The following is a 19,146-nucleotide window of genomic DNA, read 5'->3' on the forward strand; positions in this document are numbered from 1 at the left end:
ATTGAAATAAGATTGAAATTGCCATTTTCCATGGTGTGATTGACATTTTAATGTATTTGTCCTACAGTATATAGCACAAGTATAGGAAATGGTGAGGAGAAGAGTACAGAAATAAGAACACGGCCAGACTCAAACCTGTATATTTCATATCAGAATCAGAATCAGAATGAGCTTTATTGCCAACTGTGCTCATGTACACAATAAAACAAAATTGGTGATAGGAGAAACAAGCAAGTGCACTCAGGACATTATAGTGAGACACAGTGTATAAAACAAGGTAAGAGTATAAATAGGCATACAAAAAATAGGACATATAACAGAATGGCATAGGTACATGTGCAAGTGGTAATATACTATGTGCAATATAGGGGTATGCACAGCTATTGATTAAATTTATATATGTACATGACATATTTATGCATTACATTGCACTATGGGAATCCTGAAGGCAGTTTAATTGTTCATGTGGTAAATGGCCTGAGGGTTAAAAGTGTTATTTTGCCTGGTTGTCCTGGTGCTCAGTGCTCTGTAGCGCCGGCCAGAGGGCAACAATTAAAAAAGGGAGTGGGCAGGGTGTGTGGGGACCAGAGTGATTCTACTAGCATGTTTACTCACTCTGGAGACATACAAGTATCGGAGGGTGGGAAGGGGGGCACCAATAATCCTCTCAGCAGTCCTGACTGTCTGCTATAGTTTCCTTCTGTCTAATTTGGTGGACAAACCAAACCAAACAGTTATAGATGTACACAAGACAGACTCAATGACGGCTGAATAGAACTGAATCAGCAGCTCCAGTGGAAGGTTTAACTTCCTCAGCTGGCAAAGGAAGTACAACCTCTGCTGAGCCTTCTTCACAATGGTGTCAATGTGGGTGTCCCATTTCAGGTCCTGAGAGATGGTAGAGCCCTGGAACCTCAATGACTCCACTGCTGCCACAGTGCTGTTCAGGATGGTGGGTGTGGGGATTTCTCCTGAAGTCAACTATCACCTCCACTGTTTTGAGCGTGTTCAGCTCAAGGTTGATGTGACCGCACCAGAAAGCCAGCTGTTCAACCTCCCGTCTGTATGCAGACTTGTCACCGTCGCAGATGACGGCAATGACCGTGGTGTCATCTGCAAACTTCAGAAGCTTGACAGTGGGGTCCTTTGCAGTGTACATTCTTGTACAGGTAGAAGAGCAGTGGAGAGAGAGTGCATCGCTGAGGAGCGCCAGTGCTAATAGTGAGGGTCCCAGATGTGATTTTCCCCAGTCTCACTAGCTGCTGCCTATCTGTGAGCTTGTCCAGGTCTGTGGCTGCAGCTTCAAAAACACTCCAATCAGTGCATTCAAAGTAGGCTTGTAGTTTCAGCTCTGCTTCATTAGTCCATCTCTTTACTGTCCTACGACAGGCTTAGCTGATTTTAGTTTCTGCTTTTAGATCAGAAGAAGATGATCTAGACTGTGATCAGAGAGTCCTAAAGCTGCATGTGGGACAGAGCGATAGGCATCCTTTACTGTGATGTAGCACTGGTCCAGTATATGTCATTCTCTGGTGGGGCATGTAATGTGCTGTCTGTATTTTTGAAGTTCACAGGTGAGGTTAGCTTTATTAAAATTTCCCAGAATAATGATAAGAGAGTCTAGATGTTGTCCGTGTTCTCTGTGATGTGAACAGCCAGGTTTTGCGTTCACACATGCTTGTGGTGGGATGTACACACTCACTAGAATAAACAAGGAAAATTCCTGCAGTGAATAGAGTGCTTCTAAATTAGGACAGCACATCTTCTTCAACGCTTTTACATCTGTACACCAACTTTTATTGATGTAAAAGCATGTTTCACCGTCTCTCATTTTCCCTGATTATTCCACAACACAATCCATTTTGAACAGCCAGAAGCCCGGCAGATGTAGCACGCTGTCCGGGATGGCTTCATTCAGCCAGGTTTCCATGAAACACTGAGCAGCGGATTTAGAAAAGTCCTAATATGTTTGAGTGAGAAAAAGCAGTTCATCTGTTTCATTGGCGAGGGAGCAGACATTCGCCAGATCCTAAAGCTTCGTAGACGAAGCTTCCCAAGCGTGCCTTATATAGGAGCACCACAGCTCAAGGAATGCTAGTTACTAGGCCACGAAACAGAATGTGATCTTCAACTGATTATTAACTGCAGGGATATACTGTAAATATTTTCAGATTGATGAATGATTGAAAAAAACTAAATGTATACATGGAAGAACAACAATATGGTAACAACATGGTAATGTAATGCAACTCAACACTGAAAAAAATAATCCTTTGTGGTGAAGTAAATATAGCAGATAAGATTAAATATGTGTAACATGAAATAAGTTAGTTTATGCTTGAAATTAGAAAATATTAAGAAAATGCTACATTAGTGCTCAATTTAAACATGTAAAAATGAATGCTCTAGGTGATAAGTAAATATTATTTATGATTGTTTGTTATCTTTACAATGTGTCATCATGTATCAATCTTAAAGTAGAAAACCTTGTCACATATATTTGCTCATTTGAGTACATTTTACAGGTAAATAAAATAAGTACATTTTACTTAACTTTTCAAAGCTGGTGTTTCCAGCATGAATAATTACTTGTTAAATTACACAGTTTTTATTGTTGATTTTGTGAAGTCAAAATTACACTTTCAGGATCAAAAATGTAATCTGTTGATTGAATCGTTGTGTTTTGCGCACCAAGTGTTGAGGTCTGTGTGCGCGGCTTTGAATCTTTTTCTGATGCCAGTAATGCAAGATGTTGTCTTATATGTGGTACAAGACTCGTATGTTAGAAAAGCATTTAACTCTAGTACATATTTAAACTGTACAAACATAGAGTGAGTAAAATGTATTTGTGAATTTCTAATTGAAGACACCAAGTTTGTATCCTTTACTTAAATACGGTCTGTTAAACGTATTAGTAGTTTATTTTTTTCAGTGCATGTTTTCTGGTGTCTGTTGCAAACATGTAAGTTGCTAACAGCTGCAGAATGTGGGCACGGATCAGATGTTCGTCTCAGTCTTGCCCACAGGTGTCAAATTATCCCTTAAGTTTTCAAGGAAAATCTGGACATTATTTCTACAAACATTTATAAAGATGTTGTAAAGATTTAGAACAGTAATTTAATCTCCCTGAAAATGTTGAATTTCATGGTGTGAATTGAGTTGTTTCCTGTGCTTTAGAGTCAAACATTATACAGCGATGAAACGAAACCTGAGAGGTACATTGTGTAGTCTTTCAAACAAAGAGAACTTGAAGAGAAACATCAAAAATAATAATGTTAAACCTGTTTCCTCTAGAATTAAGCAACATTATTTGAAGGACATCATTTTATTTAAAGAAAAAGAAAACGATGGTTGAGTAAGTGAAGAAATTAATTGTAATTTTGAAAAGTATTTACAAAATCATGAGCACTCACATGCGATGAGGACTCCAGTCAAATCAGTAACCTTATAAAAGCTGATTTATTCTACATGGAGAGGGTCCGCCATGTTAGAATCACATGACCAGCCTTAATATCAGTAACTACCCTGTTATTGGACACTTTTACTTATAGATTAAATTGACTACGGCTGACTGTGTATAGTGGATTTCTACAATGGCATCGATAACTGAAAACTAGTGTGTTTGAACGATGCTGCATCCACACCCCTAGATGTCAGTGTAAGTCCAAGACGACATGGATTAAACATGACTGAGTGCACCTTTAAGCAGTGTCCCCTCCCTGATAGTCATATAGCAGCAATCAAAGGCAGCAGACTGACTGATTGCCCACTCCTCTCTCCTCTGTGACTCTAATGACAGATGAATCACTGCTGATGTGTATTTGTCTGTCCTCATCAAGGCCCCAGACTCAAACCACTGCTCTCTTTTACTCAATTACAGAAGCTTTCATCTCCTTCCTTTGACACTTTAGTCAGCAAACACTGATATAAGGTGTCTAATCATAATATCATGTTGCCAGGTCACCAAAACTCAGTTGATGAATGCTTTCTTTGTTTGTGAGGGATACCTACTGTGACAGGTATAGTTTGTTGTTTTCCATTCTAAATGTATCTAGATAATAATTATTCATGTAGCAGATGCCATACAATTATGCAAAAAGAATGCCTCTTTTAGAACAGCATGACCAATCAGCGTAAGGCAAATTTACTGTCCTGTCTCCCTGTCAGTCTGGATTTTGGTCTGACAGGGCCGTGGCATTATTCGTCAATGTCTGTCTTTGTGTAAGCACCGTGTCGGGACCCGGGCATTTATACTCCTTGTCTGTCTGTTATTGATGTGGGTGCATCGCGCTTGTGCCATCTTGGCTGCATGCACTCAATAATCAACGTCGATCAGCAGACGCTCATTGCTCTCGCTTTGCGTGTGCCCGGGTCGCGAGCTATCTTCAGATTTGTGCTGAGGTTCGTTCACTTCGGCAAGGTGTCAGGAATATGCATGGCTGAACTCTCACACAAGTGTCTTCTCTCGTCATGTTTATCAATTGGCGTGAGTGTATATCGCCTCTTTGTCTGGGCGATGTGCCAGTCTGATGTTTTGCCTGCTTGTGAGAGCACGTGGCTTTGCTATTGTTTCTGTAGCTTCTCGGTCTTAAGTCACACCCCGCCTCCTTGTTTGCTCATTATTGTTTCATTAGTAACACCTGCCCTGTATTAACCCGCTTGATTTCTCTCCCCATTTTAGTCTCCTCGTGTTTGCTGTCCAGTGCCATTTTGTCTTGTTATTTTGACAATCCTGTATGTGTTCTCTTGTACTCCTGTCATCCTCATCACCTTCCTGGTTCTAGTGCAGTCTGCTTGGTCCTGTTCCCCGTTATCCATCTGCCTGTTCCCTGGATTACATTTGTGCCCTTCTGGTTTGTGTATGTTTTCCCGCTTGTGGTATATATATTTTTTAAGCTTTTGGGTCCACTTGGGTCCTGTCCCCAAAACAGTGACAACAACAAAGCATTAAGCTTACAGTATCTCTTGAAAAGCATAATAACAGACTTTTAAGGAGATGAGCTATTTAGTACATAATAGACTCAATGGCTAATAAACATCACAATATCACACTCCACTTATCCTACCTTACAGGCAATTGCAAGTCCTGCCTTAAAAGAAGCAGAAACCCAATAGAACAGAATTGATGTAACACAACTAAACACAAATAGTCTTAAAATACAGGACACATTCTGGTTTTCAATTTCTGGATGTGGAACATGTCCATAGTTAATGTGATAAACTAAACCTGAGATTAGAATGCCTCTGTGAACTTTGAGAGGAACTGATTTCATATAACCACTTAAAAACCTTGGGAACAATTGGTCAAAAGTAATTGCAAAATCAGAATAAATGAATAAATCTGGCATCATTTATTAAGCTTTAGATGTGATATTTTATATCTAATGCAATGAAGATCCTTTGGAACTTTTTACTATCTGCATCAAAATGTAATGTTCATTTAAAGATGAATCATTTGTGTTATAGCATTGCACATTTATAAGACCATTTGGATAAAAATGTCTGCTAAATAAATAAACTTTAATGTAAATATTGTTAATGTCCATATATATAATCTGCTACAACCGTATGATTGCTTGTGACAAATACAAATGACTCCATGGTATGGACCATGCTTACATATTCATTGCATACTATTATGGGCTATTTATTTCATAGCACTGATAAAGCTATTCCAGTAATTGTCAGATGTGTCAATCAAAACGAGGCTTTGTTTTGATTGCTTCGGTGTTGCCAATGCCTAGATCACTGGTGAGCATATGGATAAGAGGTGAGCTATATTCCCGATGGCTCAAAAAGACTCTTGACTCTCTTTAAGCAAGGCCCAAACTTAAAATATACAACCACAAATGGTAATTATCGGGGTCCAAGCGCATAGGAAAGCAGGGCATGAACAATGTTGTGTGCCATGGATGCAGTTTTTAGTAACTTTACAGGAATGTTCCCATTTTTAATTTTTATAAGAGTTCATTTACAGATGCATTATAAATCATCTATATGCATTTTTAGTAACATCCATAAAAAAGGTTGAATTTCCTGTAAGACCTGCCAAATAGTGAGCCATTTCCCTCATGTTATAAATGCTTAATAACACTTTATCAATATTAATAACCTATGAAAATATACCTTAATATAAAGTGGACACATATGAAGAGATTTACTGAGGAGTTGCCAAATTTAGAAACCTATGCAAATATGGTCAATATGGTGTAATGGTCATCAGGTCCTAGGTATCTAGGACTAGGTAAACAGGGACAGCACTCGGAGTAGCACCATTCTTTTGACATCAACATGACAAGATAAGTGACAACATATGTGAGTTAAGACATTACAGTTATTACAGTTTTATACAATCGCTTACACATTAAAAATGGTACTTCAGGCACACTCAGTGAAACCATTAACTCATGTACCTAATCTTCAGACCAAGTCGGCAAAACTACAAGCACATTATCTGCTTTACACTCAGTTTGCAATTGTAAAACACACTTTTTGCAAAACACTAAATACAGTTCTCTACTTTAGACACATCGTTCAAAACTAACAGCTCTTGTGTTTCATTTGCAAAACACTACTATTCTAAATGCCGCACTCATTTATCGATTACCTACACCCGGTGTTCACGTGTCAAAACACTTAAAGCTAATTTCTTCGCTTAGAAATCAGAGCTTGTAAAACTGTAATTACAATATTTACACTATAATAAGCTATTTTTGCTACATTGTGAAATAAATGAATGAATTAGGGCATTTTGAGTTTTTGATTAATTTAAGTATGAAGAAGTGTGTTAATTAAGCTTTTAAAACATGTAATTTAAAAGCTCACTGTTTGGCAAGTATTGCAACCATGGTACCTTTTTATTTATGTTGTTGTAACTGCATATCAATGATATTTAATGCATTAATGAACCCCTTTTATAAATCCTTAAAGGGATAGTTCACACAAACATGAAAATGATCTCATCCTTTACTCACCCTCATGCTTTCCCAGATGTGTATGACTTTCTTTCTTCTGCTGAACACAAACAAAGATTTTTTTCAGAAGAATATTTCAGCTCTGTAGGTCCATACAATGCAAGTGAAAGATGAAGATGAACTTTGATGCTCTAAAAGCACATAAAAGACGCATATAAGTAATTCATATGACTCCAGTGGTTAAATCCATAATTTTAAGGATTGTATCGCTCCCTACCATTGGACATTTCTGAAATTTGATTCAAGAAACTTTGTTATGTTTGTCCACTTATATAATTATATCTGCCAAACAACTTAAAAAAATATTTTCTTTATTTTTTAAAATTTTGCCAGGATTTTCTTTATGATATGCAACATATTTAGCTCAAATTAGTCTAACACCCTAAGATAAGTTTAGAAAAGTAGGTTTCACAGATAATTAAAAATGGTTAACAATGAATTTCACTTTTGCGTCCGTATCCACTGTTTTTCAATTGCTTTTCTAGGAAAACATGCACTAGACAGACATCTTTGACAATTATGCCACGGCATGCTGTTTTTGCAGTGTCTTGCGCAGCAGAATATATAAAGTTATAAACAACTTTAACTGTTAAAAACTTGTTCTACTCATTGAACTGAATCAAGCTTTTTCTAGCACAAGAACACATTTGGTCAAAACGGCACATTACAGCACCAGGTGCCTCTTTACTTGATTAGTTGTGGATGGGACTTGTGACCGTCCCATCAAGTTTGGTGTCTCTGCAATTTATGCTTTTGACGGCCAGACAATTTTAGGGCAGAAAAGAAGAGAAAAGAATAGAAGAACAAGAATTCAATCCAAACACAACAGCATCTTCCAGCATTTATAATCCTTGAACCCCTAATAATTATATAGTTATAAATCAGGACAGTAAAACTTATATTACACAATGCTATAAAGATGAACAATGTAATAATTCTCGTGATAAATGAAACCCATTGAAAAACTCCCGCCTTACAGAAAAAGGGAAAGACCCAATCAAGACACAATCCACTATAAATCAAAGCAACAAAGCAGGTCAGACAAAAATAGCTATTAAGGAAATGTGTGTGGCTTTGCTGGACCAGAACAATGGGAGGAGAGGGTGGTTCAAGGAACTGCCTCGATCTGGAGCCCAAAGAAGTCTACACAGCGGGAAAGTAGAGGGAAACAGTGGTGACCCCCAAAGGAGCTTGTGGAAGACTTGTGGTTTCCTGATCTATACCACCTGCACTCCCTCCATCTCACTATTTTGCAGAGTGTGATGGGGGGCTTTGCTGCACAAGATAGGGGTCGCAAGGCCAAAGAAGGTTGGGGATACAATGAGGGAGAGGTTCCTGTCCAGGGAAATCCTGTCTTTCAATAGCATTGCTGCAGTGCATCCACACGGTTCAAGACCTTCATGGGGTCTCCGGGCCCTTAGGGATAACTCTGCAGAAAATCTGATAAAGCAGGCCACACTCCCTTGATACTTTGTGATCGACCTCAAGGCCATGGAGAAATGGGAGAAATCCAGTAGCTGGCCAACGTTCATCAACACCTTGAGCATAATCAGGGCCTTCAAACACCCGAGGATCTAATCAAAGGTTCTTCCTCAGAATATGGCACATATAGAGGCATGTTGGCAGTATGCATGATGCGATCCCACCGGATCTATGGGTGTGAGACCAGGAGGGCTCATCCTCCCTAGTTCACAAAGCATCCCTTCATGAGCTGCTCTATTCTCTCCATTGTGAGTGCTGGTTTTAGAGCAGTCTCAAGCTCTCCCTCTCTCAGGCCTGTCACTGAAACTAAATAAGTTCCCTGTCATCAGTTGAACTCACAGCCGGTTCAGCTGCAGGCATTCAGGCTTAACTGAGCTGATCACAGAGGCTCACAGAGAGAGGCTGATCTTAAATGGTATGCACTAAATTGAATGAGGCTGAGCTAAATTATGTTGTCTTAATGGGAAACGTTACCTGAATGTCAAAACGAAAATGCCACCTTGTCTAAAAACAATGACACATTGAAATAAAGAGGCATTGTTCTGATTGTGGGTCATTATGTTGTGGGCATGAACGATTATAAAAGAGGTCAGGGTTTTGTCACAAAGGGAAGTTGTCACAGGGACTGTATCTCATAGGATTTTGAAACACAAGTTGAATTACATAAACATGACTTCTTTCTAGAAGTGGTATTGTATGTTAGTTTGAAACACCGAGGTAAATGTCCCTTTTTCTCAAACTACTTCAATTGAGCACTTGATACTTAAAAAAGATCATAAATTGGACTAGTTTCTCAGGCTACTACAGAACAATGTTACACTGATGCAATAGTACCTGTCTTCGGTAAGAAAAACAAAAAAAGGTACTGTAAATAATACATCCAGGTAAAGGGAAATCAATTTATCGTTGCATCCACGCTCTAAATTATGTGAGTAGTATCCCTCCCATTTATGTGACATAAATTTGAGTTTACAAAACAAACCATCAGTCCTCTGTCCCTGACGTTATATGTCAGTAAACTTAGTATGTGATGAAAGATTGAGATAAATGTATGGGAAACAGAGACATCTGCTGGTGCATCTGCAAACCTGGGTGTCAAACTACCTTTTACTTATTTTAAAGCAGAGTTGAAGTCAAGGCCAGAACCCTTCTAACAGCCTATAATAGCATAACGCTGCGGTCCCAAGCACATTCTATGGGCAGTCACCAGTGCTAAGCTATGCTTCATCTATTCTCCGGGCTGGGTATGGCCACAAAACTTCTTCCACATCACAAGATACGTTTTCTTTTGCCAAACATCGAGAGAAGTATCTCCTAGCATGGCATATCAAACATTGGACAGAGGCAACCTCTATGTCCCCACATGCGTATAGGGTTGGCAATCATACACTTTCCAGCGCCAGGCTGAGAAGAATTCCTCTATGGGATTTAGAAAAGGTGAATATAGGAGTATGTACAAACTACAAATTGTGGATGGGTGGCAAACCAGTTTTGCCAACATTGTCCCATATAACCACAAATCTAGCAGGCTCCTGATCTGGATCAGGGACAAGCATTGTGTAAATTGCATTCAGAAAAGTGAGCATATGGCCGGTGTTGTACCAGTGTGGCATTGTGATGGAGGACCTCGTTTTGAGGGAAGGCAGCACACATAGATATATTACCCCCACGCTGTCCAGGGAAATTGGTAATTATGAGTATACATTTTTATATCAGTGTTGCAATATAAATCAGTTCCTAAATCCATGTAAACATTGCATTAAGTGCACATGTCTTGTGCTTTGCGGATCACGTGCTTGACTTCTGGAGCATGAGCTGACAGTATGTCTGGGACAGATGCAGCGTGTTTTTCTCATGAGCTCTGAACTTAAATACGCATAATACGCTTTCAAACACAGAGATAAGGTGTAGTTTACCCTTAGTGTACACAACTAATGATCAAAATTATTTAGACACTGATCTAAGAATACATACAGGACTTTAAAATAGTGTCAGTTGGCTTCAATAAAGCGTGATCTTGCGTTTTTTTTTTTTATTCAACATTACAAATAATTGGTCCTGTGGGACATTGTTCATGTTTTTCACCAGAATTATTAGAAACTGGTTTCCAAACTTCTCTTCTAATTGACAGGTTCATCCAAAAGTGACAAGCGGCCTTAAAGTGATGGTTCAACCATAAATTAATGTGCTGTCATTATCTCCCGCCCTCACGTTGTTCCAAACCTGTGTGACTTTGTGTATTTTGTTGAACCCAAAAAAGATATTAGACATTAAGTTAGAGACCGACAGTCTCAGTCACCATTCCCTTTTAATATATGGAGGAAAAAACCTGCAGTGACAGTAAATGGTGACTATAAGGCTAACGGTCGTCTGACTTCTCTGCATTGAAGAAAGTCATATGGTTTGATTCAACACAAGGGTGTATGATGACAATTTCCATTAATAATAATAATAATAATAATAATAGTATATACACTGTAATACTTGTTAAATATGTATTATGTAATGGAATATTGGGGAGTAATCGTCCATTATGTTTTATGTGGAAGTAACTAGTTACTCGCTACTTGAGTCTTAATTTAATTAATTACTTTCTTACTCATGAGTCATTTTTTACATTACTATTTTTCTTCTACTTGAGTAATAATTTATTTAAAGTAATTGTACTTTTGCTTGAGTAAAGATTTTGGGTTCTCTACCCTCCTCTGCTCTTAAATATGAGTGACAACTACACACCAAATATTGATTTTGTTTATGTTTACTACACTTTGTATGAAGTTACTTGATAAGTCAAACTTATTCATGGAATATTTTTTTTAAAATATCCTCACGTGTGTGTGTTTGTCAGTTCAAGCTGTCATGTGGGTATTTCCAGACATTTGTTTAAACGTAGTGAGAATAAAAACAAGGAAATATTTACTTGTATTTTTGCATTTTTAAAATCTCATTTATTCAAAAACATATTGCATTGTGCAAAAAATTATGTGCATATTGCTAAAGGAGAATCAAACAATTGAAAGAAGATTGATATAAAACTAAAGATAATCACATATATTGAATATAATAGCAGCACACAGTCCTTTAGAGATCATCACGGCTTCTGTTCAGTGCTTTCAGGATTGCTGATCAGTCTTGTGTATTTCAGTGCTGTTGTTTTCTGTCTTCACAGCTTCAGCACAGTCAATGGGGATCATCCTCTCAGGTGCTTCAGATATCTGATTCACTGGTGCCCGTATGTAGAGCTTTCCATCAGTCATGGAGCAGGTGACAGTCTCAGGGTTCACTCCTTCAGGCAGATCAAACACCCGTCTGAACTCTTGCACTGTGTGAGAGAAGGAGCCTTTCCCATCCTCCTGCTTCTTTTCTGTTTTTCCACTGACCTGCAGCTTCCTGCCCACCTGTTTGACTGACAGTTCTTCTGGAGAAAAGTCTTTAGTGTCCAGTGTCAACGCAAAGCCACTTTCTCCCTCTTTCTCCATCGTGCTGGTGACTGGGTAGATCTCCTCCGAGTGTGGAGTCTGCTGGATCTCCTCAAAGATCTTGTGCTGAAGTTTCTCCAGCTGCTCCAGGCTGCTCCTCACCTCCTGCAGTATGTCTGTGTGTCTGTAAAGAGGTGAGATCTGTGGCCACAGACTGTGCACTGGACAGTCAATTGGCATGAATGGTCTGAAGGAAGGCTGGAATCCATGCAGGCTCAACATTTTCACTGCAGACTTTTGTGTTGTTGTTTTGCTGCTCAATCGCTCTGTCTCTCTTGAGGTATCGTAAGTCTGTTAGATTTGACTAGAGAGCTGTGAGTCGCTCTGCTTTATACTGAGTGTTCAGCAGCACCAGCAACTTCATGAACTTTCCAGATTGTTTCACATTCCTCCACTGGGGCGCAGCAAAGAGAGAGTGGATGACGTCACTCCAGTCACTTTCTCTTTCTGAGAGATGAGGCTTCAACAATCATCTATATGTTGCTTTCTAAGTTTACAGGTGTTGGAAAAGAATGTGTTGAAGAATGAGTTTTTGTAAAAGCATGGAAGAATCATTGTGTCATTTATGATGGTCAAATTTAACTAAATCTCTTCTAGCTCATAAAACTTTTTGTAATGAGATTGTCTCTTCAATACAAACTCTGAAACGAACCAATAATGTCGGAATTATGTCTACTGTTTAAAATTATGAATCTGTATTTGACATTGCATAAATGTTTTTTGTTGTTGTTGTTTTTACTTATTTTTTTAACTCTGTCTTTGGAGATACTTATTGTTGTCTGTTATTTCATTTTTTCTTTGCTTATGTTCAGTAAAAAGTATCAACATTGACTAAACTGACTGACCAGCCATAGCTGTATTTATTTATTTATTTTATAACAGTACGTGAATGTTTGAGGCCTTTCACATTGTACCGTAATAATAAAAATATATTTTATAAATTATTTTAAAGATTCTGTATTTTTAAGATTAAGATGAGGGATCAATATCACTAAGCAAACTCAGTAACTAGGAATAATATATATATATATATGTAAGGGATAATCCACGGCTAGCCATGCAGTAAAGGATTTTAATGCACGACGTAGAGGCGAAGAACCACCCGACGCGAAGCGGAGGGTGGTTGCCTCTACGTCGTGCATTAAAATCCTTTAATCCATGGCTAGCCGTGGATTATCCCGCTTATACCACGGTTATTTGAAAATAAGTTAAAGCTGTAACTGATGTTAATTTTGTAATAATAATGTAATTTTTTAACAGACGTGTAAAAATGACGGTTATTTTCTTAAGTTCCCTGGTTAGGGAGTCAAAAATAGAAAATGACTGGAGTGACGTCATCCACTCTCTCTTTGCTGCCCCCCAGTGGAGGAATGTGGAACAACCTGGAAAGTTCATGAAGTTGCTGGTGCTGCTGAACACTCAGTATAAAGCAGAGCGACTCACAGCTCTCTAGTCAAATCTAACAGACTTACAACACCTCAAGAGAGACAGAGTGATTGAGCAGCAAAACAACAACACAAAAGCCTGCTGTGAAAATGTTGAGCCTGCATGGATTCCAGCCTTCCTTCAGACCATTCATGCCAATTGACTGTCCAGTGCACAGTCTGTGGCCACAGATCTCACCTCTTTACAGACACACAGACATACTGCAGGAGGTGAGGAGCAGCCTGGAGCAGCTGGAGAAACTTCAGCACAAGATCTTTGAGGAGATCCAGCAGACTCCACACTCGGAGGAGATCTACCCAGTCACCTGCACGATGGAGAAAGAGGGAGAAAGTGGCTTTGCGTTGACACTGGACACTAAAGACTTTTCCCCAGAAGAACTGTCAGTCAAACAGGTGGGCAGGAAGCTGCAGGTCAGTGGAAAGACAGAAATGAAGCAGGAGGATGGGAAAGGCTCCTTCTCTCACACAGTGCAAGAGTTCAGACGGGTGTTTGATCTGCCTGAAGGAGTGAACCCTGAGACTGTCACCTGCTCCATGACTGATGGAAAGCTCTACATACGGGCACCAGTGAATCAGATATCTGAAGCACCTGAGAGGATGATCCCCATTGACTGCGCTGAAGCTGTGAAGACAGAAAACAACAGCACTGAAATACACAAGACTGATCAGCAATCCTGAAAGCACTGAACAGAAGCCGTGATGATCTCTAATGGACTGTGTGCTGCTATTATATTCAATATATGTGATTATCTTTAGTTTTATATCAATCTTCTTTCATTGTTGTTTTGTTGTCCTTTAGCAATGCTTAAAAGTTTAATGCTTAAAATAAAAAATGTCATTTTTTATACAAATGTTTAGAAATATCCACATGGCAGTTTGAGCAGTCAGAAATACACAATCAGACTCTTTGTCAAGTTGACCAAGCCTAAATTTCTTTGAGTTTTTCATAGATGCTTTTATAAATGCTTTATTAACATTAAAAATAAAAAGGTTTAGTCAATAATGATGAATGCTGTTGTACATATGCATGAAACTTTATAGTTTTGGTACAGTTCATAATGATTTGAGAAAACAAACAAATAAATACATCTTTCTCACACTTTGTTGTGTTTATATTTATTACATTGATTTTTGATAACTTGGTTTAAACTTATTTACAATCTACCGAGCAACATGAGTCACAAAACATATTTTTAAACTCATTATTGAACAACAACATTTTATTGTAAGCTACAACGTCCTGATAAAGAAAAGCCATCAAAATATTTCTTGAATGAATAAAATAATTAATACATGGAATTAATTGAATAAATATTTGTATTACGACTGGTGAATCGGTATAAACAATTTTGCCCCCTCAACTTACATAATCTTACAAGAAGTTTAAAAGAAATGTCAGCAGTGATATTTTCTTTAAAGTACAGTATGGTTATTTTTTTACTTGAAAGTTAGATATGTTAACATTAATTAATGGAATATGAACTAACATAAACAAACAATTAACGTTACAGTTACGACTGAAACTTTGGCGCCTTAAAGGTTGGAACGAAAGGCTGCGTCAGTAGCAGACGCTTACAGATGCTATGGGAACTCCCAGGAGTGATGATCTCTGAAGCTTGAATGGAATCTTATTGGCAGATGAGGCTTGGCGCTCCGACTCATATGTGCGTATGATCGTGGGCATGAAAACTGGAGAAAAGCACAATTTTGGTCATCTCTCTGCCCCTTAACAGTGAGAAATTAGTGGTGCGACAAACTATTCTTGTTGCCTCCTTTCAGGGAATCCATAGGGTCATGTCTAGCTTATTATATGATGTCGAAATCTGGCCCGTGACAACCCCTGAGTGTCTGAAGAGCCCCATTCAAGGGCCAGACATGAAGTCTCCACAGCTTCATCTGGAGATGCTAGGGAATGTTCAGATTTTCTCTCCTCAAGGGAATTTTCAACGGAGGAGCATCCAGCAGCTCTACTAGTTCTGGAAATCAATGGTGTTTTGGCAATTCCAGCGCATCCAACAGCCCGGATTCCCTGTCTTCTCAAACCTTGCACAACACTTGGGGGTAGTAAGCAAACAGGGGAAGACACGTACTTGCATTTCACTGGCACTTTGTGAGCTAGGGCGTCCACGCCAAGTGGATCTTTAGTCATAGAGTACCAAAGGCAACAATGCGTCATCTCTGGGGATGCAAACAGGTCCACCTTGGCTTCCCTGAATACCTCCCAATCCTCTTAACTGTTTTAGGATGAAGTCTCCACTTCCCAATTCTGAATCTTTGATGCAAGAGCAAATCTGTCCCACAGTTCATCTGAACGGAGGATGTATCTCCAGGAGATGAGCCACGCTCCAGATGAAACTACGCCAGGCCAGTAGTGTCTGTACAAATCATAGAGAGAAAACATTGCATGTCTGCCTGAAAGGCTCTCAGAGCCAAGAGGACTCCAGGCGATTCTAGGTGATTTATGTGCCACAATACTTGCACTTGGAGTGGCCAGGTGCCAAAGGCCAAACAATCGTTGCACAGGGCACCCAAGCCCAAATTGGACACGTCCATTGTGACAGCTGTGCATCTGAGCGCTTGGACCAGCTCAACATCTCTCTGATAGAACAAGGTCATTCTCCAAATTACGAGTATGGCTACACAGTGGCGCGTCACAAGGAAACGCAAGTGACAGTTTAGCCACATATGACGTGGTACTCTCAGCTGACCCAGCACTAAAGATGCCACATGTACAACAAAGCTAGAGTGGTAAAGGCGGCCACGACCAGGGGTTGCGTTGAGCAAAAATTCTCCATCATTTGCAGATTATTTTAAACATTGACAGATAATACTAAATGTTTCGGTTATATTGATCTATCTATCTATCTATCTATCTATCTGTCTGTCTGTCTGTCTGTCTGTCTGTCTGTCTGTCTGTCTGTTTAAATACAAAAATAAACAGAGTCAGTTTATCCAATGTTCAATGCACGTTATAGCGCATAGCGAACGTTGTAACAGTATTTGTGTGTGTGTTGCTCATCCATCATTGCAAAACTACTGAAAAAACTCTACAACAAATAAATAAATTTCAAAGTTGTTACTTCTGACATAGTCTCTCCCTCGTCTGACTCCGGTTCAAACAGATAGGGCTGAACACCGCTATTTTCACTGTCAGTCATATTACTTATGATGTCTAGTTATCCGAAACAGAGATGTCAAAACTCCGCCCTATTCTGGATATGGGGCGGGGAGCACCAGCTCATTTGCATAAAAAACACACACACACACACACACACACACACACACACACACACACACACACACACATTGTGTTTCCATGGTTTATGGGGACTTTCCATAGACATAATGGTTTTTATACTGTACAAACTATATATTCTATCCCCTAAACCTAACCATCACAGAAAACTTTCTGCATTTTTACATTTTCAAAAAACATAATTTAGTATGATTTATAAGCTGTTTTCCTCATGGGGACTGACAAAATGTCCCCACAAGGTCAAAAATTTTGGGTTTTACTATCCTTATGGGGACATTTGGTCCCCACAAAGTGATAAATACACGCTCACACACACACACACACACACACACACACACACACACACACACACACACACACACACACACACAGCTATTTATTATTGTCATTTTCAACATGGTATAATAAATGATCTGTGTGCTATTTTGAACTGAAACTTCACAGACACATTCTGGGGACACCAAAGATTTAAATGACATCTTGTGAAAAGGGGCATATTAGGTGCCCTTTAAGTAAATTCAGCTTATGTTCATTTTATGTCAGCATAAGTAGAAATTGTGTTAGATATACACAAATGTATCAGTTCACTTAACTTTATTAACTTAAAAAGATTGATTCCCCAAAGAAGTGCAGATAAAGCTGCACATCAGCGACCCAAATTCACATTGATCCAAGATGGCGGCGCGGTAGCACGCAGCGGCCACTCCGGATCCACAATGGTGCTATTTTTGTTAAAAAAGCCCGACTTTTGCAACACATGGACATCGGAGCAACCGGTGTTCGTGTCTACCATCGCCAGACACTACTGAAATATAAGACTCATGCAAAAACCAAGCTGCATGATGACCTGCAGGAGGCGCTACGCGTACTCGGCTTGCTGCGGAGACCAGGCCTCCAGCCCTCGGCGTCGCCTGATGCCGGTGGCCGGGGGAGAGGACGTCGTAAGCGGTGTGCGAGAAAGCGGAAGCGCGGAAAGAGGGCGGGGGTCCATGCTAGGCTAAAAACAAACCCTAGCCGGCCGGCTCTCCCGTCTATCCTGCTCTCAAATGTTTGCTCCCTGGACAATAAACTGGACTATATCCGACTCCAGCAGGCTACGCAGCGTATGAGTTTAGAGACTGCTGCGTCTTTGTTTTCACGGAGACGTGTCTCAGCGACAGAGTTCCGGATGCCGCCATTCAGCTAGACGGGCTCGCCTCGTTTCGTGCCGACAGAAATACAGCTCTCTGCGGTAAGACTCGCGGTGTGGCTTGTGTGTTTACATCAACACGGAATGGTGCAAGAACTCTATGCTAGTCTCTAGTTACTGTTCATCGCTGTTGGAGCAAGTGACTGTTAGATGCAGACCTTTTTATCTACCACGGGAATTCACCACTGTTTGCATAACCGGAGTTTACATTACCCCCAGCGCTAACGCTAAGGAAGCGCTCTGTGAACTGTATGGGGCTATGAGCGAACTGCAGAACGCTCACCCCGACGGACTGTTTATTGTCGCCTGAGATTTCAACCATGCAAATCTCAAGACAGTGCTCCCTAAATTCCATCAGTATGTGCACTTTGCAACGAGAGGGGCGAACGCGCTTGATCTTGTTTACACAAACATCCCAGGCGCGTACCGGGCGGTAGGGATGGGCGGATCGATCCTTAAGTATCGATATTTTCGATACTGCCTTTGTATCAAAAGGATCGATTCTCAAATAAAAGTATCGATACTATCTGTTTGTTTAGCCGCCTATATCAAATACGTCAGAGCGTCCACAAATTGTCGATAGCGCTGTTGACAGGTTGGCCAGAGCAAATTGTGACGCGCTTGCCTCAATTAGTACATGTTCTGTGAATTCCTACTGACCGCCAGAGGCAGTAGGCATATAAACACTCTGGCGATCATCACTAGGAATTAATGAAGCAGAACGTACGGTCAGTTAGCGCAGACAGGTGTTCGAGTGCATGACTGCAATGAGTGAACGAAAAAGAATTGTTATTTGGAGCTATTTCACTCCAGTAAATACTGACGAAGCCTCGTGTGACATTTGTAAAAAAAAAAACATACGCCACTGTGGTAATACCACAAATCTGACCAAACATCTGAAAGCAAAACACCCTACAGAGCACGACGAGGTGCAGCTGAAACGAGCAGAGGAGTCAACACAGACACGACCCACATCTTCTAGCTCGAGGAAGAGTTCACTAGCAGAATGCTTTCAGAGAGGTCAAAAACGTTATCCAGGTATAAAGTGGTGGTTAGATTATTTGAATACAAAAACCAAGACCCATTAGTTTGGTGGAGAAATCATGAACAAACCTTCCCAGCTCTCAGCAAACTAGCTAAAAAATATCTTGCGGTCACTGCGTCATCTGTCCCGTCAGAGAGAATTTTTTCTAAAGCAGGGGAGTTGACTAGTCAAAGAAGAAACAGACTAAAGGGGAAAAATGTCAACATTCTAGTATTCCTTAACAAAAACCTATAAATAACACATGAAGATTCCAATTAAAAATTCTGTTCAGGTTCA

General features: G+C 39.8%; 2 protein-coding genes across 2 annotated transcripts; one reads left to right on the plus strand and one right to left on the minus strand.

The window, feature by feature from the left end:
* Positions 1–11,391: 11,391 nt before the first annotated feature.
* Positions 11,392–12,241, minus strand: LOC127637004 (heat shock protein 30-like). The gene has a single exon (XM_052117837.1). It carries the CDS (start codon positions 12,155–12,157, stop codon positions 11,570–11,572), a length of 588 nt encoding a protein of 195 aa, XP_051973797.1. The 5' UTR covers positions 12,158–12,241; the 3' UTR covers positions 11,392–11,569.
* A 1,168-nt stretch (positions 12,242–13,409) lies between these two features.
* On the plus strand, positions 13,410–14,443 carry LOC127637096 (heat shock protein 30-like). Its single transcript, XM_052118006.1, has one exon. It carries the CDS (start codon positions 13,471–13,473, stop codon positions 14,056–14,058), a length of 588 nt encoding a protein of 195 aa, XP_051973966.1. The 5' UTR covers positions 13,410–13,470; the 3' UTR covers positions 14,059–14,443.
* The last annotated feature ends 4,703 nt before the right edge of the window (positions 14,444–19,146 follow it).

The sequence above is a fragment of the Xyrauchen texanus genome, chromosome 44 (genome assembly GCF_025860055.1).
Source record: "Xyrauchen texanus isolate HMW12.3.18 chromosome 44, RBS_HiC_50CHRs, whole genome shotgun sequence".
In the NCBI taxonomy this organism is placed as follows: domain Eukaryota; kingdom Metazoa; phylum Chordata; class Actinopteri; order Cypriniformes; family Catostomidae; genus Xyrauchen; species Xyrauchen texanus.